Source organism: Anarrhichthys ocellatus, unplaced genomic scaffold (assembly GCF_004355925.1).
Source record: "Anarrhichthys ocellatus isolate YVR2014 unplaced genomic scaffold, GSC_Weel_1.0 scaffold49, whole genome shotgun sequence".
NCBI classification, from domain to species: domain Eukaryota; kingdom Metazoa; phylum Chordata; class Actinopteri; order Perciformes; family Anarhichadidae; genus Anarrhichthys; species Anarrhichthys ocellatus.
In genome coordinates, this window is record NW_022280079.1 from 79,408 (window position 1) to 106,869 (window position 27,462).

Sequence of the window (27,462 nt, forward strand, 5' to 3'; positions counted from 1 at the left end):
CATGTGTGAATGGATGTATAAATGATGTGTGAATGGATGTATAAATGATGTGTGAATGGATGTATACATGTGTGAATGGATGTATAAATGTCGTGTGAATGGATGTATACATGTGTGAATGGATGTATAAATGATGTGTGAATGGATGTATGGAGCAATTTGGGGTTAAATGTCTTGCCCAAGGACATATCGACATGGCCCAACGAAGCCGGGGATCCAACAGCCAATCCTCTGATTAAAGGACGACCTGCTCTGAGCCACAGTCGCCCCAGACTCAGAACTTCTAACGGAATAGCAGATTATCATTTTTTCAAATCCTTTCGATTTAAAACGCCTAAATAAAAAAAACAGATCATACAATACAAAGGGGAATACAATAAACAATGTTATCTGTATTTCTTTTGTTATGTATGCATTTACTGGTTCATAGTTTTTTTGACAAAACTGACACACAGTCTGTCCCGTCTACATGGTTGCTATTTTCATTCTTAAAAAACTGTCTGGAGCAACATAAGGCATATATACGTATATTTAAATATAAAATATGTGTGTGAGACTCATTTTATGTGAAGAATTGGTGCATAAATGTCATTTTTGGAGCTGGTTGGTGTAAGAAGGGTAAGAAGTAAGAGAGAGCATTGCTGTACCTGTGGAAAAGGACAGATTTGACCAGTGTCACCACGTCTCGACTGGCGTTGTAACCTGCACATACGATGGCCACGTGGATGGTCTGTGGAGATTATGAGAAGATTCAAGGATTAGAGTTAAGGATTATAAGGAATAGATAGAAACATGTTAGAAAAGAGAGAAATTAATTCTACATGTAGCAGAGAAGAAAATATATTTGCAGATTTGAATTAGCTGAGTAGAAAAAGAGAAAAACACATCACTTGTAGATTTAAAGCACAAAGTATTGATTTACTTAAAGTGTTTATAGCAAATCATACTGTGGAATATTCATTATCTTACATCAAAGTTTAATGGGAACAGTTTTGATCAAGCATAGTAATACGATGTGAGGGTCCTGGGACAGAGGATGTTGCATATGTACAGATTGTAAGGTGAGGCAAATTTGTTGATTTTGGGCTATACAAAAATAAACTGAATTGAATTAATACCAAGTCAACTACTTATGGATTGTTGCTTTGCAGCCACACATTCTTACACATTTGAGTCTTTATAGACAAGAAACTCTGAAGTTCACCGTGTTGTTCAGAGCACCACTTTGCAGAGATCTACATCAAGTCTCATTGTTGTTTGTAGTCCAGCCAATGACGGTAGTGTCCTCTGTAAACGTCACAACAGAGTTCTCTTCATGTTTGGTGTAGCAGTCGTGGGTGTACAGAGTGAACAGGAGGGGGCTGAATACACAGCCCTGGGGGGCTGTGGTATTCAACACTAGAGTGGAGGAGGTGCTGGGGTCTGTTTGTGAGGAAGTCTAAAAAAACAGTTTCAGAGGGAGGTTCTCAAGCCCAGAGTGCTAACTTCACCAATCAATTTCATGGGGGAGATTGTGTTGAAGGCTGAGCTGAAATCAACAAACATTCTGAAGTGGGTGTTGTTATTTTCCAGATGAGTGATGGCTGAGAGGAGAGCAGTGGAGACAGTAGCCTCTGTGGATCTATTGGCTCTGTATGCAAACTGGTGAAGGTCCAGGCTGACTGGGATGTTATTTTTGATGAGCTGGAGAACCAGTTTCTTAAAGCACTTCATCAGAAGGGGGGTAGCCACAAGGTGATTGTCATTTAGACTGGACACTGCAGACTTTTTAGGTACAGAGACGATGGTGTCTCTCTTAAAGCAGGTGGAAACTCTCTCCTGTGACATTGATATGTTGAAAATATCCAGTAAGCTGGACGTTCTTAGTACAGGACTAGGGCTGTTATCAGCAGCTTTACTCATATTCACTCTCATCAGGGTTTTCCTCACATCCTCTGAGGATACTGGCCGGTCCTCTGGAGGCAGAGCAGACTTGAAAGGTGACTCTTTGTTCAGGATATCAAAGAGAGTATAAAAGGTGTTTAGCTCATCTGGCAGCATGGCCTCACACATGATGGGGAGCTCCTGCTTTTATAGCCTGTGACATTCTGGATCTCCTGCCACATATCTTTAGTGTTGTTGGTGTTGAAGTCTCTTTTGACTCCTCTTTTGACTCCTCTTGATGCCAGCTTTCAGTCTTGCTCTGGCAATGCTGTATGCTTCCATGTCACCTGACTGAAAGGCAGCTTTCTCTGGATAGAGCACTCACCTCTCCATTCATCTCCCCTCCCTGCCCCACAAACAACGGCGTCCGTGTTAGACAGACAGATACAGGGACCGCATGTCTCATTCCAGCTGAGCAACAGAAACAAGAGCAGTTTCTTCTCAGCCAGTTTGCTGCAATTTGGCCCCATCTAAAGTTAAAGCATATGCCGTACCAATTTTGTCCTGATCGGTCTTTGCACTACCTTTGGTGAAACATTTTCTCAAGGGAGTCAATCGAGCACCACAGTGGGATTCCTCTGTAGGGCGTGAGGGTGTACTCCACCAATAATGCATAATCGACTTCCCACTCTTCTGCAGCAGCAATGCTGTGTGATGAGTATGGAACAACACCCTGTTTTTCTCAGTCGCGGCCTCCCTGCCGCATCACGGGTGGCAATTCACGGTTTGTGAACTGGTGTATTTTGTCTGCTTGTGGACCTTCATGTCACAGTGATGCTTAGACTACATGAGCTTGGCCCTTAACATATAAGCGAAGCCCATACAACATATAAACGTTAGTTACCTACTGTAACTCTGGATTCAATGAGTTTAAGCGTAGCCCTGTAAACTGTAGGCCCATCCGGCTGAAGAAATGCTGGTTTCAACTGGGAGCAGAACTATGGTTGCACAGCTGTAATATGTCGCAAGTCCGGACATCAGGAGGCCCGTGTAGAGTACAAGGGTGCAAAAAAATCTTCACGACTCTTAGAGGCATTCGCCTGTACTCATGTAATCTGTAGTTACTATAGGTGATTAAGGTTTAGCAGGTGTAGTGTTATGTGTAAAGTAACGTCTGACATCACACACACCTGATCACTCCGCTCTGCATGTCGATAAAGTAGTACCATTACATTACAGCAGGGTCACTTATATCGATATCGACACCAATACTGATATTGAATATCGGTCCAATACAGACTCAAATAGCTGGATCGGGTCTTGGTGACAATAGACGGATCTGGTGTCGGATACCATTATTTAAATAAATAACAATTCACTACATTTACATCTATGGAAAAAATGACATATAAAGACGCGTGTTGCAGCCCTATGCTGTCATTTCAGTAGAGGACGAAGAGATGTCTGGCAGTATCCTTTTCCTAAGCTCCGCCTAGAAAAATGTTGCGCCATTTATTTTGAATTTTGTGAAAAACTCATTTTTGCAAACTCCTACGTGCTTACCAAATTTGCTGTAGATTATTATTGGATCCAGATCATCAAAAGTTATCAAAAGCTTTTTGATATCTCTTAGTGTTTACAAGATATGGACCAATAAACTTCTTAGGGGTGTGGCTTATATATCAATACATAACTTCTCAACCATTTGTCCTAAATTCACCAAATTTGCAGCATATGTGCACATTGCATCCTGTGACATACTCTGACATTTTCATTCCATTCAACCAATAGGGGGCGCTACAGTAAACCCGCTATTTTGTGCATTTTTGTCACTTTTTGCATTTTTCAACCTTTGTACTTTAACGAACTGCTCCTACAGAATTTATGCGATCGACTTCAAATTTGGTCAGGATGCTTTTAGTACCTTTGTGATGAAAAGTTATCAAATTCGTGAGTTTTCATGGAAGAACCTTGACGTGGCGTGGCAGCCATTTTTCCCCATTCGGCATGAAAAAGGAAGTTGTTATCACTCCAAGGTACATTATCCAATCTGCACAAAACGTCTTATGCATGATGCTACTTCAAGCTTGAGCACATTTCAATGCTAAAATTTTCGGATAGTCATTGCGCCACCTGCTGGCAAAAGGAGATGACACATTTTATACTTATATTTATTACTCCTAGCCTAGCTTTGACACATTGATGATGCATCATCATGAATATTGTGACTTTTCGTTGAACGCTGTTGCCGTGGCAACGCATCATTTGCCATGAAAAAGTAGGCTGATTGTTCAGTGGCATTCAGTACATGTGTCATAGGTGATGGGAAGACAATATTTCAATAGAGCAGCCCCAGCGCTACATTTCAGGTACATTTATGAAACTTGGTAGGCACATGTATCTCATGGAGACTTCAAAAAATGTATCTTGAGACCATGCTGTAAAACCGTACCAGAAGTCGGCCATTTAGATTTTTGTGTCATTTTTCCATATATTTTGTCCTATTTCTAGTCGCTATACTTTAACGAACTCCTCCTATGGACTTTGTCTGATCCACTTCAAATTTTGTCAGGACAATCTCAAGACTGTTGTGATTAAAGGTTATCAAAAGCTTTACGTTTGACGGAATGGCTTAGCCGTAGCGGGCGGCTACTTTACGTGATTCCCCATGAAAAAAGCTGATGTAACTCAGCTGGACTTGTTCCAAACTTCACATGCTTGATAACACTCATGGCCTGAGGATGTCTACAAGCTGATTTTCAAAAATACTCACAGCGCCACCTGCTCTCGAAATGAAATATGCGTTTTCTGACAAACATCATCTGATTTACATGACTTTTACACGATGTGGTTTACACTTGATATAGAACAACATAATGCATGTTTGCACGTGTTATGTAGCACCGCACAGCGGATACAGGAAGTGGTGGACTATTTGCAAGGCATATTTTCCAGCAGCAGACGGACTCACGGACACGCTGTCCGACGGTCGCAGATGTTCTCGGGCCGTGCAGGCCGGAGTCCCGCCGGCACCCCCAGGATGCGAGGGCCCGTTCATCGCTACTCGCAGCTTTAATTATTATTATGATTACAAAGACTGAAATTTCAAATGATAATAATCTTCTTTGATTGAAGGTATTTACAATTCATTAGCTAAATAAAGGTATGTTCTTCATCAGTTCATCTCATCATGTTTTTACATTACATTACACTCATTTAGCTTGTGTGTAGAGAATATTACAGAAGATAAGGAATCACAATCACAATATTGGTCTAAAAAAACAACAATTAGATCACTTGCCATATCGTTCAGCCCTAAATCTATTGGATCAATTTAAATGTAAATTCTGACGAGTACTGTGTGAACCCATGAGCTTGTTTCATAGTACTGAGCAGTATCCTGAATCTGAGCCAATGCAGAGACCACCGAAGCAGAGGCTGTGTTCCTGGGAGTGGTGTGTTACTGATGCTATGACACAAGTCTCACCTCACACTTATCCACCACTGGCTGCTGCACACAGTCTGAGCTGTTTCCCACCACCGCAGCAGCCTTCTGGCCCTCATTATCACCGGTGCCCTCCTCTGAATGGGTTCGACTTTGGTTGCTGCGGTGACCACCGTTTGGATGGCGTGCAGACGGGCCCCTGGGGGGCCGGCTCAGCTCCCGGCGCAGAGCACGGTTCTCCTCCTCCACTGCCCGGACCCGCAGCTCTAAGGCCTGTCGCTCGCCAGCTCCGCCCACCGGCGATGATTGGGCTTCCAATGGAGATAAGTGGAGGGGTTTCACTGTGGGTCAGAGACGGGGAAGAAGTGATTCAACATGAGGTACTTTAACGTAGTTAACCTATGTGTAGGCTATGTGGATCATTTTATATTGATCAATAATATGATATACTAACATGATGTATCAATAATATAATATACCAATATGATACATCCATAATATGATATATCAACATGACATTCCTATCATATCATATACATAAAGACTGTGTACTTTGTTTTCAGAGTTTGACCCATGTCCTGTCCGCTGGCTAAGTAATTAAATGCTCTTCCATGCCAGAGAGTGGCAGTAGGTAGCGCAATAATAATTTAAGACAGAATTAAATGATGCGTGGGAGAGGTTATGGTGAGAAGATAACACAACATATCTGTGTGAGATAAGCTGTTCAAGCATGACTGCTATAAAAACTAAAAACAGAGCGAGACAGAGCTGTTGAGGAAGAGCTTCGTGCGAGCCTTTCTTGTGTTCATCAAAACAGGCCCAGATTTCACACTGAGTAAGGATCAACAAATTGAGAGACTGGTCATTAAATTGTCAGCATATACTGTATGCTGCATTATGCTACAAAGCGTCATTTTGTAACTTTTTGGGTTGTTGGTGTGCCGCGGGATCTTTTTAATGTAAAAAATGTACCGCGGCTCAGAAAAGGTTGAAAAACACTGATATTGGGGACCATCAGACCACCAGAGGAAAGGTAAATATGGGAATGAACACAAGTTTTGCTCTACATCTACTACACTTTCACTGGACAATGTTACACCTTCTTCCATCCCAGCAGTCAGCTGCGTTTACTGGTGGAAGTGCTCAAATCGTCATAGGATTTCTCTATTAAAGGGGAATTCCCCATAAACGACTTGAGTATGTGGGGCTTTACATTTAGGATCACAGTGTTGATGTATCTCAAGACGAAGAGTACACAACTTTCAATCAATACTGTGAGTTGAGCAGGGCAGCCCATACTCTGCATTTAACCCGAGTCCAGAGTCACCTGCTCTGCTCTGTTCTGGCTGCTTCAGTGTGAACAAGCAGCTCTGAATGCTGCAGACAGAAGGGAGAGGATGAAGCTCTCTCTCCTCACTACATCTCAGAAACCTCAGCTCCAAAAGGGGTGGGGGGATCATTACAGAGTACAACAAGTTCTCCTTTCACAATGTCACTGGGGAAAAGTGACAGCCTTGAAGAACTCCACATAGTACAGTATGCCAGGGACTCAAGAGGCCTTATAGCTCCAATTCCATGTATTGATTAATCACATTGGGAAGTAGAGGACCTTCTAGCATACCATCTGTTGCTTTCACCCAACTAGGAGCGTTGGTAGTCCCCTTTGACACAGGCCATCAGTTTAACATCCCTGTGCTGAACTAATGTATCAGTGGACATTTGTCTTGCTTTTTGCATGTGTAAAGATGCTAAATGATGCTAAAATCAATTGAACAAATGTTTTGGCTTAGTTTGTGCTCTAACAAAGTGTGTACATGAATCTACACATTTGAGTTTTTCTGCAGTTTATTGTCCCCTGTGACCATAATAGAGAGAGGCAGGCAGTAAGGGTCCTTTCAACCATGGAGGGCCTCTGAGCCCTCTCCACCAGAACCAAAGCACCTCCTGGACTCCATTTAGTACAAACTGTAATTAATCTGCAGAGTGGGTTTTCTGGGTCTAATCCCACTGAACCGGCTATTTGTTTGTGGTACTCACAGATGGCATATGGCATTTTCAGGGCAGCACCTGGTCTTTTATGCAGCCAAGCCAATTCATTTGGCTTTTAGTTATTTTTCATGAAGCTCTTCATCTACATGCAAATAACAGCCTCAGTAAAAACACATGAATGAATGTAATTTACATGTAGGACATGTTTTATCACTAACCAGGTTAATAATGCATGCTTAGCTTACATGTGTTGAACATTTAAAATCATAAACAGTAAAACATTTAATTTAACAAATGGTCAATTGTTGTGTGGGCATGTTTTATGTCAGTAAAAAAAGGATGATGGACAGTAGAGAGAATGCAGCTTTAACACATGAAGCACTGACTCACTTTTCAGACCTGAATGTTGAGTTCACATCAACCACTAATCTTTGTTCCTTTGAGTACCAATCATTGAACATATACATATTTTAAAAATAGAGCTTTATTTTTAGCTAAATGTTGTAATGCAACTAAAAACCCACTAATATTAATAATATAACACAGAAGTGTGCTAAACATGATGAGATTGTTTTTAGCTTCTGCTGGAAGTTCAGCCATGTCAATGGAATAAGGCTGAAAAGAGGAACAAAAGGCACAACACCATGCATCCACAGGGCTCTATCATTTCAAATGGACAAAATAGTTTTCCCCTGGACCCCCCTAGAGGGTCTGAGGCTCACCCACCACAGTCCCACTAAATCCTGTGTGAAACAATGAGGGCTGTGTGTCACTTGTCATGATACTGGGGTCACCATCTCATATATTGAAATACTGTTAGCAAAGTGATGTATATTGTGATCTAATTTGAGTAAAACTGTCATAGTATAAAGAACACAACTCCGTATGTATAAACTGAGTTAAATGAGTGCACTGGTTTCCTGCAGTCAGGACAGTGGGATCTGCATTGCAATGATCACAGTCATGATCACACTGTTAAATCCATGATCATCTTAGTCACAGTCTGCCAGGAATCTATTTTTGATTCAAAATCCATACACATTTAAAGAAACACAACATTGCAATACAACAACCAGACAAGTACAAGACCAGTAAACTACTCAGAAATTCTACACAAGCCCCTGACTAGATGTACCTAGTGAAGACAAAAGCTCATGTTCCTCTGCTCTTAGAGATGAAGAGCAGCTAACAGACACACTGCTACATGCTGAGTGATTCATGTCTGTTTGGAAGCCATGCTCCCAGTGCATTCACGTATGTAATTAGCTCTCACCACTGCAGTCAGGCAGATATCTGCTGGGCGGTGGCAACACATCCATCAAGCGACGGCATCTGTTCCCCTGGCAGACAGCTGGAGAGACCTCTACAAAAGTAAAACAGCCAGCCACCAATTTGTCCAATCGCTTGGATAAGGAGGACGGAGCAAATACCACCGAGAAACCGTAACTTGCACTTCATAGCGTCCTCCTGCATCGCACTACCTTCATAGCGTCCTCCTGCATCGCACTAAATGGGGATATCGGAGCACACTTTCCGCTAAAGCATTCAAAATAGAGAACTTGAGCGAAGACTTTTAAACCCAGCCTTCATTCACACCTTAACCCACCTGCAGGAACTGGAATTGAGGGTTTCGGAAGTAACACAAATAGTCAGATTCAGAAAGATGTGTCGGATGACAATCATCAATGATCACACAGATGTTTACCGTCAGCCCACAATGATAACATGGTTGTTCAGGCTAAAACCAGTGTTCGGTCAGGACACAGTTAGGAGACATCAGTTAAATCACAAAAATATCTTTGAAGATACAATCTGCTGCTGCTGGAGAACAGGTAGGTCGTGTGACCAAAGCATGGAGTAAAGTTTGGAGTGCTGAGGTCACAAATGGGCTAACTTTAATCAGGAAACAACGGCTGCATGTGTCGAAGACAAAATAACTAAATCAATCAAGTCAATTGTCAGAGCATAGTAGGAGTTGTAGTAGTAACAATATATTTAAGACCCTATTACCAATTTTCCAAAAATAATGCACATAATAAAGACTGAATACTAGATTAAATGGAGAAAACTGAAAAGCTGTAGGCTAAAGCTTAAGCTCATTCTACCCTTTTTACTGAGCAACGCATTCACTACAGAAACACAACAGAAACCTTTCATACATTATAATGTTCATACCTCATTTTTATGCTTGTTTACCACCTTTTTCTTATTTGCAAAGTGAAGTAGACATTCTTAATTCCTTTTCACAACCATCCACAAGTGAAGCCCTTTGACAGATAACATCTATTCTTTATTTGTTTTTTTTATACATACATATCCCCATTAATTTCCAACAACCTCTGGATACAGCGAAGCAAATGAATATGTTATGTTATCTATATACATTATCTGTGCAGTTTTGAGATCAACTAGATCACAAAAAATGTTACAGCATGGAAGTTCATCAATAGTGTTTGTTGGTTCAAAATAACCCGATCCATTTAAAATTGTGATTGGTGTTGGTTTTGTACGTGTTGACCTGCACACAGTAGGTCATGTATGCAGCTATGAGAGAACAAACAGAATATATGGTGACTTCTTATCCATGGTATCTTTAGTTTTGTGTCATATTGCGATGGTTTTCAACATTTTAGTTTCTACATTATTTATGTGTGATCCACAAATGTATTTTCATACACTCTATTTATCATAATTGTTACTTGATTATTGACTGGCTGATTGAAAAATATTCTAAACTTTGTTTTACTTAAATTTCATGAAACTTGTTGATACCAATCTAATTCTTTAAGACTTTCAGTTCTCCTTCAACTGTATTCAGAAGCAGTTCCAAACATTAATTAAAGCTGCAAGCAGCATTGATTGGGCCATCGCATATTCACGCACATGGAGGGTACTGGCAAGTCTCTGGTTGATGCGCCGTACATTTCTGTGACCATCATACACTGCGTGCACGAGTTAAATGGTATTTCCTGTGTCTACCAATGGCATAGCCAGTTCATTTTGCCAGGTCTTAAGCCTCGAATGTCTTGAGTGTACCTCTGAATACAATCATAACTGTAAATCTGTAAAAATCGACAAAAAACTGAATGTGTGTGAATGCGCTTCAGTGTTCGTAACATAACAGACCCTCAAAGTAAATGCAGGTCTCAGAACCAACTGTTTGTTTGTGCAGGTAGCTCTGACAATCACTGCTGAGTGACTCAAAGCTGAAAGATTGGAGGAGAAATAGGAGAATGTAGTTCCATGTGGGAAAAAAAACATTTTTGTAAAGAAATAAATTTAAGCCAAAAGGTGAGCCAATGTAGAATAATCTATCATATAAATTAGGCTGGGTGCAGTTTCATTTTATTAAACAAACTTCACGTTGCATGAAATTACCTTACATTACGGCCTGGCTCCAAAACAAACAAAAACAGTTAAATTTACTATTAATGAAAACTCCACGTACAAGCCCGATTTGGAAACCTTTTTCATCCAATTTCTGCTCTCCAAACATCTTAGTTTGTACATATTTAGATCAGAGAAGTATTTTTCTGGTGGTGTGCCCACAAACCCTTTTAATAAGTTCAGTGTTTGGGCCGCTGTAATTATAGAATCCTGCTAACGGCCATAATTATCAGTAGGTGGCGCTATGACGATGAGTTTGGCGAATAAGACGGACAAACTCGGCGTGCTGGTTAAGACCGAGAGATACACGCGGATTTTCCAAATCACAGTGCGTCGCTTCCCGGCTTCAGGACTGTTCGGGCGGACAGAGACGTTGTACTGAGCGGTAAGAAGAAATGTGGCGGGATTGCCGTGTATGTGAACGAGAGGTGGTGTAATCCTGACCATGTGTGTGAAGAAACGCTTCTGTAGCCTGGACATTGAACTGTTAGCCGTGGGGATGCGTCCTTATTATTTGCCGAGGGAGTTCACGTCGGCCATTGTTTTGGCTGTGTACGTCACGCCATCAGCTGACGCTGAGGTAGCAGTGGACACCATCCACTCCACTGTATCTGGACTGCTAAGTCAACATCCTGGTGCGTTTTTGGCTATTACTGGAGACTTTAATCACACCACTCTGGATAAAGCCCTGCCGACCTTACACCAGTATGTTGACTGCCCCACAAGGAACAATAAAACTCTGGACCTACTGTATGCAAATGCAAATCCTCACTGGACCCTCTGCAATTTGCATACCAGCCTCATGTGGGAGTGGACGACGCCATCATCTACCTGCTGCAATGAGCTCAGTCGCACCTGGATGGGAACCGGTGGCTCTGTGAGAATCACTTTCTTTGATTTCTCCAGTGCATTTAACACCATCCAACCAGTGCTGCTGAGTGAGAAGCAGCACTGGTTGGAAGGTGGTGGGGGTTAACGCGTCCACCGTCTCCTGGATCACTGACTACCTCACAGGCAGACCACAGTTTGTCCGACTGGGCCGTGTGCTGTCTGATGGGGTGGTCAGTGATACTGGAGCTCCACAGGGAACTGTTCTGTCTCCCTTCCTGTTCACCTTGTACACCACTGACTTCCAATACAACTCGGGGTCATGCCATCTGCAGAAGTTCTCTGATGACTCTGCAGTGGTCGGGTGTATAAGGGATGGACGGGAGGAGGAGTACAGGGCAGGGCTTCTGTGTACAAGAAGGGGAGGAGTCGATCCTTCAATGTGTGCAGCAAGATGTTGGAGATGTTCTATCGGTCTGTTGTGGCCAGTGCACTTTACTTCGCCGTAGTCTGCTGGGGAGCAGCATTGGAGCCGGAGACACCAACAGACTTAATTAAAACCTTTTAAACCCTAGCCCTATTTGTAGGCCTCTGCTCGAAAATGGCATACCCATACTAAAGAGACCACAGTTCTGTAACTACAAGGTCTATTTTAATAATTTTTGATGCTATAATCAGATAACACTTGTGAGATGGGTAAAGGTTGTGTATATGTTGCTGGTTAATATAGTACATGAAGATATTACACAGCTCAAATTGAAAATATTCAGGTTCGCCTGAAAAAAAAGCACTTTTATTGATATTATGTTTTTGAAATAATGCAGCTGGCTGCCTAAAAACTCTCCCAAATCATAGCACAACCGATCAGTAGTTGTTGAATAAAGGTTGGCTGGGATAAAGTGAAGAATAAGAGGCTTTAGTACAGAGAGGTCACGCGAGGTCGTCATTTTGGAACCAGCTGTTGCAGCTCTTACATTGTACTTTTATATACTATATAACTATATATTTCACTTTATTTTTATCACTCATATTATTCAATACATCCAAATACAGCCGTTTGGAATCATTTTGAGAGCCAGGGTCCTCTCAGAGCCCGTCTCTGGCTCTCATCCATAGGATTTTCTCAGTTGCTGTGTGTGTATGGGGCTGTAGCTCAGTCGGTCGATTTTCGGTCGATTTCCGTCAATGAGCCCGCCTTCGACGTGTCAGAGTCTCAGGAAGGTGGGCGTCGAAACCGGGTGTTGATTGACAGACTTTTCAGCGAGTAAAGATGCAAAGAGTGTGAGTATCCCCGAGCATAAAATTCCATTCGCCAAAAGTCTGACCACCCACCCCCGGGTCCCACAAGTTAGATTGACCCCCCCTTCTACAGGAAACAGATGAAAACCAGACAGGATGCAGTTGCCAACAATATTTCTAGGATAATTTTCGACGTTATGTTTGTGTTTTCTTCATAAAGGTGAGCAAAAGCCAACGATTTTTTCCGGTGAAGGCAACTGTTATGTTGCCGTTGTTCACTCACAGCTTTCTAGTCGTTTCACGGAGAGAAAAACCGAAGGTATTTATGCGTTCTGTGTCAAACGCTAATGCTCAGCGATGTGTGGATTAGCAGTGTAGCAGTTAGCATGGTGTTAAAATATCGAAGGGCAATAAATATAACGGCGATTTTTGCACAGGAATTCGTGATTTTATGCCACATTTTCTAGTTGCTTATATTAGTAGTGTATAGTTGTGTTTGGAGTGTGTAAAAAGTGACTTACAGTATATGATAGTGTTGCCATACGTTGCTGTTTAATCCGGTATATAAAATGTACACATGTACAATATTCCCTATCAATATGGGCCTTTTTTGGACAATATTTGCAACCCCCCCTAACCCCGAGAGCCCCCACATTTGGGGGCGTCGTGTGCAAGAGGTTTTAACAAACTGGTTAAGAAGGCCGGCTCCATCATTGGCTGCAAACAAGATATTCTGGAACAGGTGGTGGAGAGGAGGACACTGAAGAAACTATTATCCATATTGGATAACCCATTATCCATATTGGATAATTATTCTATTGTATATATTGTGCATTTTTTAATACTTAATATTTTTGGTTACTCTGTTGCTTTGCTTACTTTGTATGTCTTGCTGCTGTAACATACAAATTTCCGCCTGGGGATGAATAAAGTACATATCTATCTATCTATCTATCCATCTTAATATTGACATGCAGAAGTCCTAAAGTCATGACAATCATCAAGCATGTCAAGTTTGGGACAGTTTTGGCAAAGTACAGTCGAGTTACAACAGCATGATGGATGATGGTGAACCATGTGAAATGGCTGCCACACCACATCCACGTCGTTCGATGAAACCTCAAGCTTTTAGTAACTTTTAATCACTAAGGTCGACTGTGGCTAAGCGGATAGCAGGGCCGTCTTTCAATCAGAGGGTCGGCGGTTCAATCCCTGGCTGAATTGTAAGTCGCTTTGGATAAAAGCGTCTGCTAAATGAGTGTAATGTAATGTAAGGTTTCTAGATTGTTCTGACCAAATTCTAAATCATCCAACCAATATATTTCCTTTCCTGTTTAATTTGCCTCCTTTTGTAGAATTCCAGGCTCATCACCTACACATAAACACATTTTGTTCAACTGTTCACAAACAAAAATTGAAAGCACAAAACAGGGATCTGTGAGAGAAAACTGCTGCGTAAATGAGCCGAGTTCTCCAGGAACAGCCCGGACTCATTCCTGGGACTTCAAATACCAACGTTTTGTTACAGCCATCTGACACCGACGCACAAGGCACCCTTTAGTGTCTGTATGAGACACACCAGGCTTTCCACTTACTATAATGTATACCCATCGACGTCATTGACACCAAGTGTAGGGAGAAGTTGGGGTGGACGGATGGGTCCAAAAAAACACTATCACCCAGGAGACGGCTGGTTGTGTCCCATGTGAAAACAAAAGTCAATTTTAAGTCACATCAAGTTAAGTAGTCCCCATAACTAGCCTGCGTCATTAATACTTATTTTAACCCAAACAATGATCTTTTACTAAAACTAACCAAGTAGTTTTGTTGCCTAAACCTAAGTGACACCAAGTGCTACCCAGTGCGTTATGAAGTGATGCCAAAGGGTCCTGACCAAGCGTCCGCATGTAATGAGAATGGGTTGCCAGGAACAATAGAGATCTTCTCCCAGATATCATTTGATTGTTTTAGGATGTGTGGTCTGTATTGACGCTTCAGACATGCTGAAGACTGGTGCCCCGTTCTTATTAGTAATTACTAATTAACTTATTGATGTTAATAACTCCATTGATGTTGATAGTTTAGTTTCATATTTGCTGATAACCAAACACGCTCCTTTACGTTCCCAACACTTATCAACTTATCGTACGATATAAGGACATGACCTCTATCATTTTTACCTTATCAACTTATTGTACGATATAAGGACATTATCTCAATCATTTATGTTATCGACTTATATTACCATATATGGACATGACCTCTATCATTTTTGCTGCCCCTGATATTGACAGTTGTGTTTACATGAGTTTACGTTTACATAAGAGTGTCTCTAACATTCTAACCAACATAATGCCAGAATGAACAACAGGGTTTCCCCTACCATTAAACGACTTGGGCATTTGGCAGAGAATGCACATTTAAGTTGAAAGAGACAGAGAGTCCATTGTATTTATTGTTTTGGCTGTGTGGCTTTTTTCTTTTATGCTTTGTTTTTTAAGGATATTTTTCGATTTTCCTCACATTCCAATGTCTGAATATCATTACAAATTAAACGTTTATTGCTATTTGAAATGGTGTACTTGCATTATGCTGTTATAAAACAGTCATAATGTTGTTTAACGTAATTATTTCTGGGACAATATGTTGTCCAACAAAAGTTGTGACAGGCCTAACTCAGCCCTAGCCCAAACCTTGGAAGACCAACCCACAAAAGTATGTGAACATGGTGCCATAGATACTTTTAAGGCCTATAGTGTATTTCTCTATCGATAAGACCTTATTTTCTCTGCAGGTTTGCTCTATGTGGCAGTTCATTCAGACACAGCACCGAAGACCCCAGAGACTGGCCATCGCTCTCACTCCGTCAAACAGATAAACACAACAGAGAGAAGAGAAAGAGATAGAGACAGAGCAACAGAATGGGGTTTGAGCTGGAGAGACGAGAGGAAGTGGGGAAGGGAGAGTCCGAGCTAGTGGAGGCACATTGTTCCTGTCTGACTCATTCAGGCCTCACCTACAGCTGATGCTCCCTGCAGCCAGGTCCTTTCACAACTTATCACAGTCCCAGAAACTACTCCCCACCGACAGGAATTTACTGCCAAATCCAATAATTACTTTGCAGATTTTGGTGGCTATTGCATTATGGAAGCCTATTCACATATACAGTCTCCAGTGACTGTGACCCCAAGTCAAAATTGTCAATTTAATCATAATTAATAATTGCACTACTGCAGTATTTCAATCCTGCAAGTCAAAGTCATTAAAGTAGCTCCAAGAACTCCCGGACTATATTGTCTGTAGGAAGTAATCAACTTTGGACAGGCCTCAGTAGTTCATTAATATAGCACCTCCAGAAGAAAAAGAGGAGGGTATGGTGACTTTGTTACAGGATATTTCTTTCTTTAGACTGTCTGTTTGAGATTAAGGCATGGTATACAGTGAAAAAGTATTCATTTTGTATTGTATTCAGCAGAGATTGATCAAGGTGTTATTTCTTACACTATATGGATTAAATTAGTGGTGGAGGACAAATATTAAAGATTATTTTTGGAATCCTAACCAAATATTAGTAGTAAGTTATAAGCAGCAGTTGAATAAAAACAGTTTTTTGTCATATTTGCTGTCACTATATCCTGACAGTAGTACATAAAACAGATTTTCCAGATTTGACTGTTTTCAACCTACTGTTCATGATGACCGATACCCTTCCAATTAGCATGCTAGCGATTAACATAAGCTGACTATTGTTATGATTATGGTAAGGTAAGAGTGCTGTAAAAATTCTGCTATGGTGACAAAATACAGTATAAACTCATACAATTCTGTGAATTTAAGTTTACATGCATGGCTGGGCTCTGTGTATGTTAGCAACTAGCATTAGCGCTAGCTATGTGTCTATCTTGGTGACCAAAGCTGCTTCCATATAAGTCACCTGGCTGCAGAACAGCCAATATGTTGAATTCAAATACGTTGCACTACAATGTCAAGATTAAGACCTGAATCCATCAACAACACTACTAAATACACATAAACATTGTGTTTCAGCTGAAAAAAAAGTAGTTTGGGGATTTAGTTACTCTTTAAGTGACAAATCAAAAACAAACGCAGTTTTCAAAAGGCAAATGATTTAGTAAGTGGAAGGCAGAAAATGTCTATAGCCCGTTTCATTACAAAGCACCACCAGTATGTTAGAGATCTGTGCTTACCCTGAAAGCTCCCGACTGACAGGTAAAGCCAGGTGAGTGCTGGGATGAAGAGCAGGGCGAGAGAGGCCGCCAGGAACTTCCTGCGCCCACGACACATTCCCAGCATCCTTTGGTCCGAAGCGAATGGAAAGAGAGGTAAAATGACCTCTATGTGGGTAGCAGCTGTTGTCCAGGCTGATTCATGGCACTAGAGGAGAGGGGAGAGAAGGAAAAACTATGTTAAAGAAGATGCTTCCGTTCCACATCCTGTATGGACAGCTGAGCACATGGCGTCATCTGAATACATCTGAACCACCTGCGCCAAAAGAACCATCTTGAGTAATATACTCAAGATCCTGTAGTACCGTTAATAATTATTCATTGTAGGCTTTAAATGTACAACAGTAAAACCATCTCATCTCCTTCATGTTGCCGGCCTCGACTGGCCAGTGAAATGCAGGCAGCCTGTCAGACACTATTGGCTCTATTAGTCGGTTTATAAACAGTTTTATGTTAATCACGTTGTCATACTGCTTAAAACTAATACAATACAAGTTGGATTTAGCGCCGTCGGCACAGTTTGCTGATGTAGGCTACTACTGAATTTACCAGAATGTGTCATAATGTTGTCATGTAATAATAATAACTTAAGTTCAGCTGCTTTGCATGAAATTAAACCAGTTTAAGCTCATACACTGGATGGACCCAGCTCTAGTTGCGGCACCATATTTGGTGCAATTAGTAAAAACAAACCCAAGTTATGTAGCTAGCAAGCAAAGTACAATAATACAAATCTGTATTTATTTCACAACAATTTACAATATCCCAATCGAAAAAGACAGCAAGAGTGAGTTTTCCATACATCATGGCCTATACCAGCAGATGCAGCTCTACAGGATGTAATCAATATCAACCAAAGCGTTGCCTTGATGAAAAAAGAACCACTGGTTGTCTGACCTCTGACAAATTATATAGATAGAGGATAGACATGACCAATCAAATGGCAGAGTCACCATGGAGCCACATTTTCTAGCTCATTAAATCATCCATATCAAATTCAAGAACTGCAAGCACCAAGCAGTTCAATCTTTTTTCACCTGCCAGTTTAATCAGGCAGTCACATCTTAATCTGACTTTGATGACCTCAACTAATTTGTCAATTTCCAGTGCGATGCAGGGCAGAGAGTATAGCAGTCTCATTATATGATATTAGTCCAAATCCTCTTTCCGTTACAACCACATTTGTCTCATCACCCCATTGACTTCAGTCAATTTTTAATCTCCACCAGAGACTGCCCATGGATGAAACATAATACCTCTAGCTGACACTGTGGAGGCTGGCACATACACAAACCAGAATGCCAATTATCATCGTGCCACCCAGTAGAATGCAGTAGAGGGAGCAGATTTCCAGCACTCTTAATGAACCCAGCGCTGACTGAATCTCCACTTTTTTATTGTGGCCCGGGCCATGTGAAGAGCTCAGAGTGAGACGAGGTTAAATGAGGCTAAAGCAGATTAAACTAGTCTCTCGAGTACGACAACCACTGCTTTGATAGGCCGACTATGAGTCATTTCAGTGGCTCCTTAGCCTTTGACCCCTGTGCGATATTGGCTCTCCACTGGATACTGTGATTTACATTGCAAATACTAAACTGAAGACATTTATTACTGTAGTTAAGAGAGGTGTTATGCCACTGATTGAGGGAGAAAAGGCATTATGGATGTAGCAGAAAGGAGGTTGCAGGAGCTCAGACTGAAGGAAATCTTTGTTAAAACATGCAATAAGCCCGTCCACTCATTTCATTCAGCCGGAATCACAAGTGTTACACAAAGTATCACTTGTGAATTGTTATCAGATGACATGCACCATTAAAACGAATCGGAAAGATGAAATTGCGCATGCTCCTCCAGACCAGTTGTTGGCGTATACACCTTTAGCTGTTTTTTTAAGAAGTAGAAGCAGATAACAAAGTGGATGCTTGTTTTGGAGAGGTTGTGTGAGGAGATCTGCTGTTACCTACATTTATATAACTTTATAGGAACACAAAGACAGCCAAAGGGTGTGAAGGCTAGGGTGAATTATGCCACGCAAGCACGTGCACGTTTATGCGACCGGTACAAGTCAGCGACTGTTCGAGTCAAGTAAAAGTGGGATCCTGGCGGAAGATTCAACCAGAAGAAGTCTCTATAAATCTTCCTCTAGCAACCGTCTCAGACACTGTAGTCCACAAACTAACAGATGAAAGAGACTCCCTTCATTTTACTCTCTGGTCAAACTAAACTTGTACCATAGAACAACCAATGCTCACTAAAACCCACAGACATTTATATTCTCAGAGGGAGATGAATCACATCCAATCTTTTCTAATTTTGCCCAGTACAAAAAGTAATGTGGTATCCATAGCCTGGCTTCAAATGTTCAGCCATAACTAGAGATGTCAATGGTGAGCCTTCCTTTGAGGCCCAACAATAAGCTCATAGAAAATAGAATTGTATATCCACAGCTCAATAGTAAATTGCTTCGTGATGACACTAAAAGTGATGAGCGATGATTATGGGAGCAGAAGTTTATTGGTAGAAAGAGGCCATGGGGAAACATGCCGAGAGAGTCTGATAGAATTGTTGTGTGAAGGACGGCGATGCAGTGAAGATGGGAAACGCTCAAAGATGACAGATTTACAGAGGTTAGTTTTCATTTCATCTGCAGACTTTTTCTATGGCACATCTCAAACAGAGACTTGAAATGGACAAAGGTACCTAACACAACACAATTCAAACTCAATAGTTTTGAGTTTGAATTCATACTGTGCTATGCAATGAATACTTCAATAATCCACAGACCTTCGTCTGCCACCTTCATTTATAGATCACGCATAAGAACACTGAAGATGAAGGCCCAGCATGTCAAATGGTCAGTTCATGCACACGACCAAATAATCTCATCACTCCATCCATGCAGACTGTTTTGGTTTATAGTAACCTGTCTCTGAGGTTTGTGCCTCCTCCAAAACCAACCTGTTAAGCGTGGAATATTAGCCTTGATAACCTGTCATGCCGATGCCACACTGTGCAGTTTTGAGGATGGGTTTGCTGAAAGTTTTCAAGCCTTTCAGAATCAGATGGGATTGTTTTTGTTGTTAGAGTAATCTTCTCAAAAAAAATCTAAGTATTTCCAGCAAGCATGGCACTGCTACTGCCAGCGCTCAACAGCTAATTCTGTCTGTCTAGAAAAATAGACAACACGCACCTCCAGTTTAGTAAAACCGCTCATGTGTCTTCTGTACAGTTCTGGTCCAACAGCGTCTACATTGCAGATCTTTCTTCATGTGGGTTAAGATGTAAAAGGTTATGTCAGATTTCACTCTTCAGAGATGTAAATTATTTTAAGTGTAATATTCCCATTTTGGCTGTGATGAAACAACTTTGAAAGAATAACAGTAAACATGTGAAAACATTAAATAAAAAAGGATCCAGGTTGCTCAGCAATACAGTTCAGTTACAACTTAAAATTTAAAATGTCTAATGGAATTAATCCCAATACATTGACATTATGAGGCAGCCTCCTCCTCCCAAAACACATGTAGGTCTTTATCTCTTTTTGATTCTTATTTGGTGCCAATAAACACATCCAGATTTTGAAATATTTGTTGCTTTCCTAAGATATGTTCCCTGACATTTCCAATAGTGAACATTGGTAGAATCATGTTTTGAGTGGAGTATCCCTTTTACTTTGTAACATGATATAATACCGTCACCGCTGGTTGGATTAACCAATAATCTTTATAAAGCCATATAGAAGATGAAATAATAAGTGGATGATGTTTATTAACATGTTAAGGAAGCTGAAGTGGGAAGATCATAAATAGCTCAAGACCAGTGTGCGAAACACAGGGGACTCTGGGGGGTCCAAGACCCCTTGATTGACACTTCAATGTTAATTGTCTTAAATCACGAGACATTGTTTGTCACTAAAATGTCTGTTAAAAAGCTTGCTATTGCCCAGCCGTTTTCATTATTCATACTGCTAAACATTTATTCACAAATATTACTGAATGACACGCAGCCAGAGCAACAGGACCACGATCACCACACTGCTCAAGACCAATAATACTTATCACCATCTTCACAAAGCAGACATTCCTGTCCTCTCTCCAACAGTAGAATGAATGTGTTGAGTGATAGAAAGACTTATTTACAGTACTGGAGAAAAGAGTGTTTGCAGCACAGTCAGTTACTTCAAGTTGGCAATGAATGTTTAGTCTTTGTGAGGTTTCCATCCGACGTGACCTGCTACACTGTAGTGAATGACATGCAACAGAGGCCCCCAGCCGCACTCACACCGTGCAACTAGCCTGTCCATAAACAACCCATTGGCTGTTGCTTCAACCTGAATGAGAGGACAGCCAATCACAAAACTGGCCCTGCTTGTTTATATGGTCAAATTAAAGTGGGAAAATGTGAAATAAAACCACTTTGGATTAAGGGCATTTTAAATCAAATTAAAGCTGCGAGCAGCGATGAACGGGCCCTCGCAATCTGCAGCGCGTCGGGGGTGCCAGCGGGACTCCGGCCTGCGCGTCCGAGAACGTCCGCGACCGTCGCGACGTTTTTAATCCCGCGTGGACCGCCTGATGCTGGAAATGATGCTTTGCAAATAGTCTGATGCTTCCTGTAGCCGCTCCCTGGCGCTACAGAACACGTGCATTATGTAGCTCTATATCAAGTGTAAAAACGCAGATTTCCTTTGGCCAGCAGGTGGTGCTGTGAGTATTAGGGGAAATTAGCTTGTAGACATCCTCAGGCCATGAGTTTTATCAAGCATGTGAAGTTTGGGACCGTTTGGAACAAGTCCAGCTGAGTTACATCAGCTTTTTTCATGGGGAATCACATAAAGTAGCCACCCGCTACGGCTAAGCCATTCCGTTAAACGTAAAGCTTTTGATAACTTTTAAATCATAATGGTCTTGACATTCTACTGACCAAATTTGAAGAGGATCAGACAAATTCCCTAAGAGGAGTTTGTTAAAGTATAGCGACTAGAAATAGGCCAAAATCGATGGAAAAATTACACAAACATCAAAATGGCCAACTTCCGGTAGGGCTTAGAGCACAGTCCCAAGAGACTTATATTTAAGTCTCCATAGGATACATCTGCCTGTCAAGTTTCATACATGTAGCTCAAACGCAGCGCTGGGGCTGCTCTTTTGAAATCTTGTAGGGGGCGCTATCGAGGCAATTTAAAACGGTCAAGCCAAAAACCCATATACACTATGTCTTCCTATGACCTATGGCACATGTACAAAGTTCCATGAGTTTTTGAGCATCTTAACCCACTAAACCATCAGCTTCCTTTTTCATGGCGAACGATGCGTCGCCACGGCAACAACGTTCAACGAAAACACACAATATTCTTGGGGATTTATCATCAATGTCTTAAGGCTATCCTTACCAAATTTGAGACTCATCAGATCACCTGGCTAGGAGGAATAAATAAAAGTATAAAATATGACATTTCCTTTAGCCAGTAGGCGGTGCTATGAGTTATTACATTTTTTCAATTGAAGTATGTTTAGGCTTGAAGTAGCATCATGCATAAGAAGTTTTGTGTGGATTGGATAATGTACCTTGGAGTTATAACAACTTCTTTTTTCATAAACAATAAGGCAAAATGGCCGCCACGCCACGTCAAGGTTCTTTGATGAAAACTCTCGATTTTGATAACTTTTAATCACAAAGGTCTTAAGAGCATCCTGACCAAAGTAGAAGTTGATCGCTTAAAATCTCTAGGAGTTCGTTAAAGTGCGAAGGCTGAAATCTGCAAAAAGTGACAAAAAGCACAACTTCGAGGGTTTACTGTAGCGCCCCCTAGTTGTTGAATGCAAAATAAATCTCAGGGTATATTAGAGGATGCAATGTGCACATATGCTGAAAATCTGGTAAGTTTAGGACAAACGGTCGAGAAGTTATATGTATTGATATTAAGCCACGCCCCTAAGAAGTTTATTGGTACATATCTTGTAAACGAAAACAGATATCAAAAAGCTTTTGATAACTTTTGAAGACGTAGATCCAGTAATGATCCACAGCAAATTCGGTAGTAATGGGACTAAGCATGTAGGAGGAGTTCGCAGAAATGTGTTTTACACTAAATTCAATATGGCGGAAAATCGTAAAAGTAGGCGGAGCTTAGGGGTCTGATTGGCTTTTTTGTAGCTCTAGCTCAAGTGGACATGTGTGTCAAATTTCAAGTCAAATCGGACAGACTGGCCGAGGGGCGTCGCCGGTCCGACTTGTAGGGGGCGCTAGAGAGCCATTTCTTAACACAGAAAGATGCATTCTTTTTCAGATGGCTATATTCACCAGGCCTGACAAGTCCCCAAAATTTGGTGAGTTTTCATGCATGGCAAGTCCTCCAACCATGCGTACGTTTACCTAAACGGGTACAATATCAATAGGGCCTTCGCAGGCCCGACGTTGTCGGTTGCTCGGGCCCTAATAAAATGCCCTGCACTAAACTCCATTACTGTGAAAGAGAGCAGTGTGAAATAATATTCATAGTAATGATGGATATGAAGGAAAAATAAATTAAAGGTTGAAAAAATATAAACATCGAACAAAAAGTTCAGAAATTAGTGTTTGGTAGATTATTTCTCTGTTGTAACAATGCTTCTTGGAAATAAATTGTATACCGTTGGAAAGCCTGTTTATTTACCTTTTAAACGGTGGCCGATTTGTAAGGATCATGCATTTCTGGGATGAGCAGCAGAGCTGAGTATGTGGGTTGCGCCCATGAAAAATTAGCCAAATCTTCTCTGCCTTCTCTATTCTTGGGATGGCATTCCACTCCTCAAGCAGGATTTGTAGCAAGTCAGCCAATGTGGTTGTGTTGGTCACTCTAGCACGAACAGCTGGTCCCACAAATGTTTACTTGGGTTGAGGTCAGGACTGCTGGCAGGCCATTCCATCCTCTCTACTCCCACATTCTGGAGGTAGTCTGATAAACCGCTCTGTGGGGGCGAGCGTCTTCATCTTAGAGGATGGAGTTCGGTCCCAGACTGTGGAGAAATGGGATTGCCACTGGTTGCAGAACAACAACACAACCACGTTGGCTGACTTGCCACAAATCCTGCTTGAGGAGTGGAATGCCATCCCACAGCAGTGTGTGAGCAGGCTGGTGACCAGCATGAGGAGGAGGAGCCAGGCTGTTGTGGCTGTGTATGGTTCTTCCACATGCTACTGAGGCTCCTGTTTGTTAAATGAATAAATTGTAAAATTGCCAATATGTCTTGTTTCTTCCTTGTTACTGATAGACTTCAATCATCCAACCCACATACTCAGCTGTGCTGCTCATCCCACAAATGCAAGTTCCTTACAAATGGGGCACCGTTTGAAAGGTGAATAAACAGGCTTTCCAACGGTATAACATTCATTGCCAAGAAGCATTGTCACAACAGAGAAATAATCTACCAAACACTAATTTCCGAACTTTTTGTTCAATGTTTATATAAATATGTCCTTTGGTGAGATGCTTTTTCCCCCCCCAAGTTAAAAAGTAAGAAAAATAAGTTTTTTTCAATTAGCTAAAATAAAAAGTACTTCTGGGTAGTGCTGGCCGGTATGACGTTATGGTATACTGGACATAATTTCACATACGATATTAAATTTCATATACCGCCTTTATTTAGAATGGCCGTGGACGGCCCAGCGGCCTGGACAATTCCTCTGCATCCAGAGACGACCCTATTACCTGCGTACCCTTCTCACAGATGAACTTTGTAACACATCAGTTCATAACCCACAACTACCTCTTTAACAGGGTAAAACACCATGGCTGAATATGTACTGAATTTCATACTAAGCACCTTTAAAAATGCGATGAGACGGCAACTCAACTTCACCAAGTGGTTTGCAAAGAACAAAGAGGACTCAACACTGACATTTAAAAACGATTTAAGAAAGAATAACAATGATAAGATATTTTTAAACCTTTGTAGGAACTTTCTTCTCAAACATATGCACTACTTTACTCTATCTGACAATGTAACTGTCATATGTTTTCATCAAGATCTCACTCCAGCCAGGTAACCAAAGTTGGCAACCTTGTATTAGACATTCAAATGAAAGCAGTGAAATCGTCTTTTCGACTACAAATGTTTTTTGGATTCATGGGGAAATTTGAAGAAATAAGTACCACTAGTATTCTTGATCTCCTCTGTCAGACAACATCTGGCTATGCTAAGAAACATCAGCACACACAGATGGATTTGTCCATGTCTGTTTGTAGAGCCTCTCCCCTGCATCCTCTGCTTAAGAGGAACCGTTTGATCAAGACACAGATCCCGCTGGTTTGTCTGTTCCCTGGAGATATACTGGAGCTTTGTGGTTTGGAACAAATGTTAAAAACAAATATAAAGACCAGGCCAAACAACCTTTGTTCAATTCAAACATTAATGATCATGACCCTCCTCCCTTTTCCTCTGTTATTTAGTCTCGGAACATAGGACAAATGTATAATACAATGTAATCCAATCCCTGTCCAACAACACAATGTACCACAATATCAAAAATAGCACAGCTGAACCTCTGAGTGTCTCTAGACTAAATAGAACATCACAAGCTTTGTACATTTTATTGCAGTGCAGGGCGAAGCAGGTAGTTTGGATTTATTTGGTGATTTTAAGATCTCTGTCTCTGAGACTTCTGCCATCAAACCTATACAATGGGGGTGAATAGATTTTTGTTTGTGAAGCTCACAGCACGACATGATCGTTGAAAGATAGAAGCCATTTTTTTGTATTTATACAAAGGCCTCTTCTTTTCATGCTGGATGCCAAAAACAATCCATTTAAAAACAGACTTCAGACCCTCAGAGCTGCAGACTTGGGAATTAAGTCAGACTTTGGACACAAACTGAGACATTGAGGGTCAATATCCTGTCTTCCTTGACACCTGCATTAAAATTCTAGGTGGCCTTAAAACTGAGACCTGAACCTGGGCCATAACTATCTTTAAAACCTGATCAGATTGAACCCATCTGCCAAGTTTGAGACCCAACGCTCTATTTTAGTTTTACAGACACAGCCACCTTGAACTTCCCCTCCCTCTGTGATGAGGCCCAGACCTATCCATGGCAGATCCTAGCTGGTATCTTAACCATGTCCTTGGCTCCAAGGAGATCCTCCGGGGTGACCTAATCACAGCCTGTGCTTCATGCGCGGAGGTGTTCGCGGCGCCTGGTCCTGTTAACCTTAACTATAGGCATGCGCATTCAGAGCTTTTTAGACATGACCATCACAAAAAGTGAAACTGACAGAAGCACTATTGACAGATCTGAGGATTTTACAAAGAAGGCCAATTTAGAAACACAAGGTCTTAAAAATCTAATTTGAGTATATATAAATAATGAGTAACCAATTACATCTGTAATCAGTGAGTAATCCACTGAAACATTTTGTTTACTCAATGAATGACAGTTGGAGATGAATACATGTTAAGGTTTACTGACAGTGGCAGTAAACCTTAGTTCAGTGGCAGACTGAGCTAATTACTGCATTAGTACTCTGAAGCCATCAGGAAAAACTCACTATACAGTTTAATAGTGATCCGGCACTCACAGCCCAATCCAAGTGTTGTGAACATACAAATCTGTAGAGCTTTCAATGACACATCAAATTCATGCGGAAATGTATCCAATGATCAGTTTTCATGATTCATTCTTTAGGCTGTCAAGGTCACATGCCATGTGAGGGACCAAGAACAAGATAACATCTTGAAACATCACTCAGGACAGACCATGTGGGTTTTTCATGTCCATAGCACAGAATGTACATTAAATAGTAAATTACTCGGGTAAACAGATCTTATTGCTGGGGTTGCATGGGACTTTCACACAATGCATTCCCTGTATGGAGAGTCCATCTGTTATTCCAGCCTCTAACTGTGCTGTTATATTAAAACATGCCAATTTTTAAAGAGAGGGAAATGAGTTGCCCCTCAGCTGGTACCGTGTATTATACCCGCCAGCCCCCATTCAAAACAACGCTAACATGCATGTTAGATGTAATAAGCCCACGCAGAGCACCGTGGGACATGAACCTTGGCCAGTGTTCAGGGTTAGCCATGTTAACTGGCTGTAGCTGTTGGACTGCGGTGCAGCTCTCCATTACCCTTCTGTCCAAATTCAAAATGATCTCATTTGTTTACCCACCATGTGGCCTGCTTACTCTCGGGCCCAGGTGCGTCTAGCTGCCTTACAGGCCTCACTTCACACATTTGCATTCAAACTACACTGCTTTTAATCACATTCATCACCACTCATTGCTATTAAAATGTCTGTCTTTATCAGTTAAATCCAGCAGACAACACTGAACCACCTGGGAGTTTACTTAATGTGTCCATTTGTCTCCTTAAACATAACATGATGACGTTCATTTCCCTTGGTACTGAGCAGTCTCACTGCTCGCTGAGCATCTACGAGAGACGATCACACAGAAGACATTTCAACATTTCAGCCTGGACAAA

At 41.3% G+C, this 27,462-nt stretch overlaps 1 protein-coding gene across 2 annotated transcripts in view; it reads right to left on the minus strand.

The window, feature by feature from the left end:
• The window catches only part of large1 (LARGE xylosyl- and glucuronyltransferase 1), a 118,231-nt gene that overhangs the window by 74,497 nt on the left and 16,272 nt on the right, over positions 1–27,462 (minus strand). For both annotated transcript variants that reach the window (XM_031869872.1, XM_031869871.1), the window contains exons 2-4: positions 16,960–17,146; positions 5,351–5,649; positions 648–730 (exon numbers count right to left, since the gene is read on the minus strand). In XM_031869872.1, coding sequence (XP_031725732.1) covers positions 648–730; positions 5,351–5,649; positions 16,960–17,065 — 488 coding nt within the window. In that variant the 5' untranslated portion in view covers positions 17,066–17,146. The remainder of the gene's footprint in view (positions 1–647; positions 731–5,350; positions 5,650–16,959; positions 17,147–27,462) is intronic.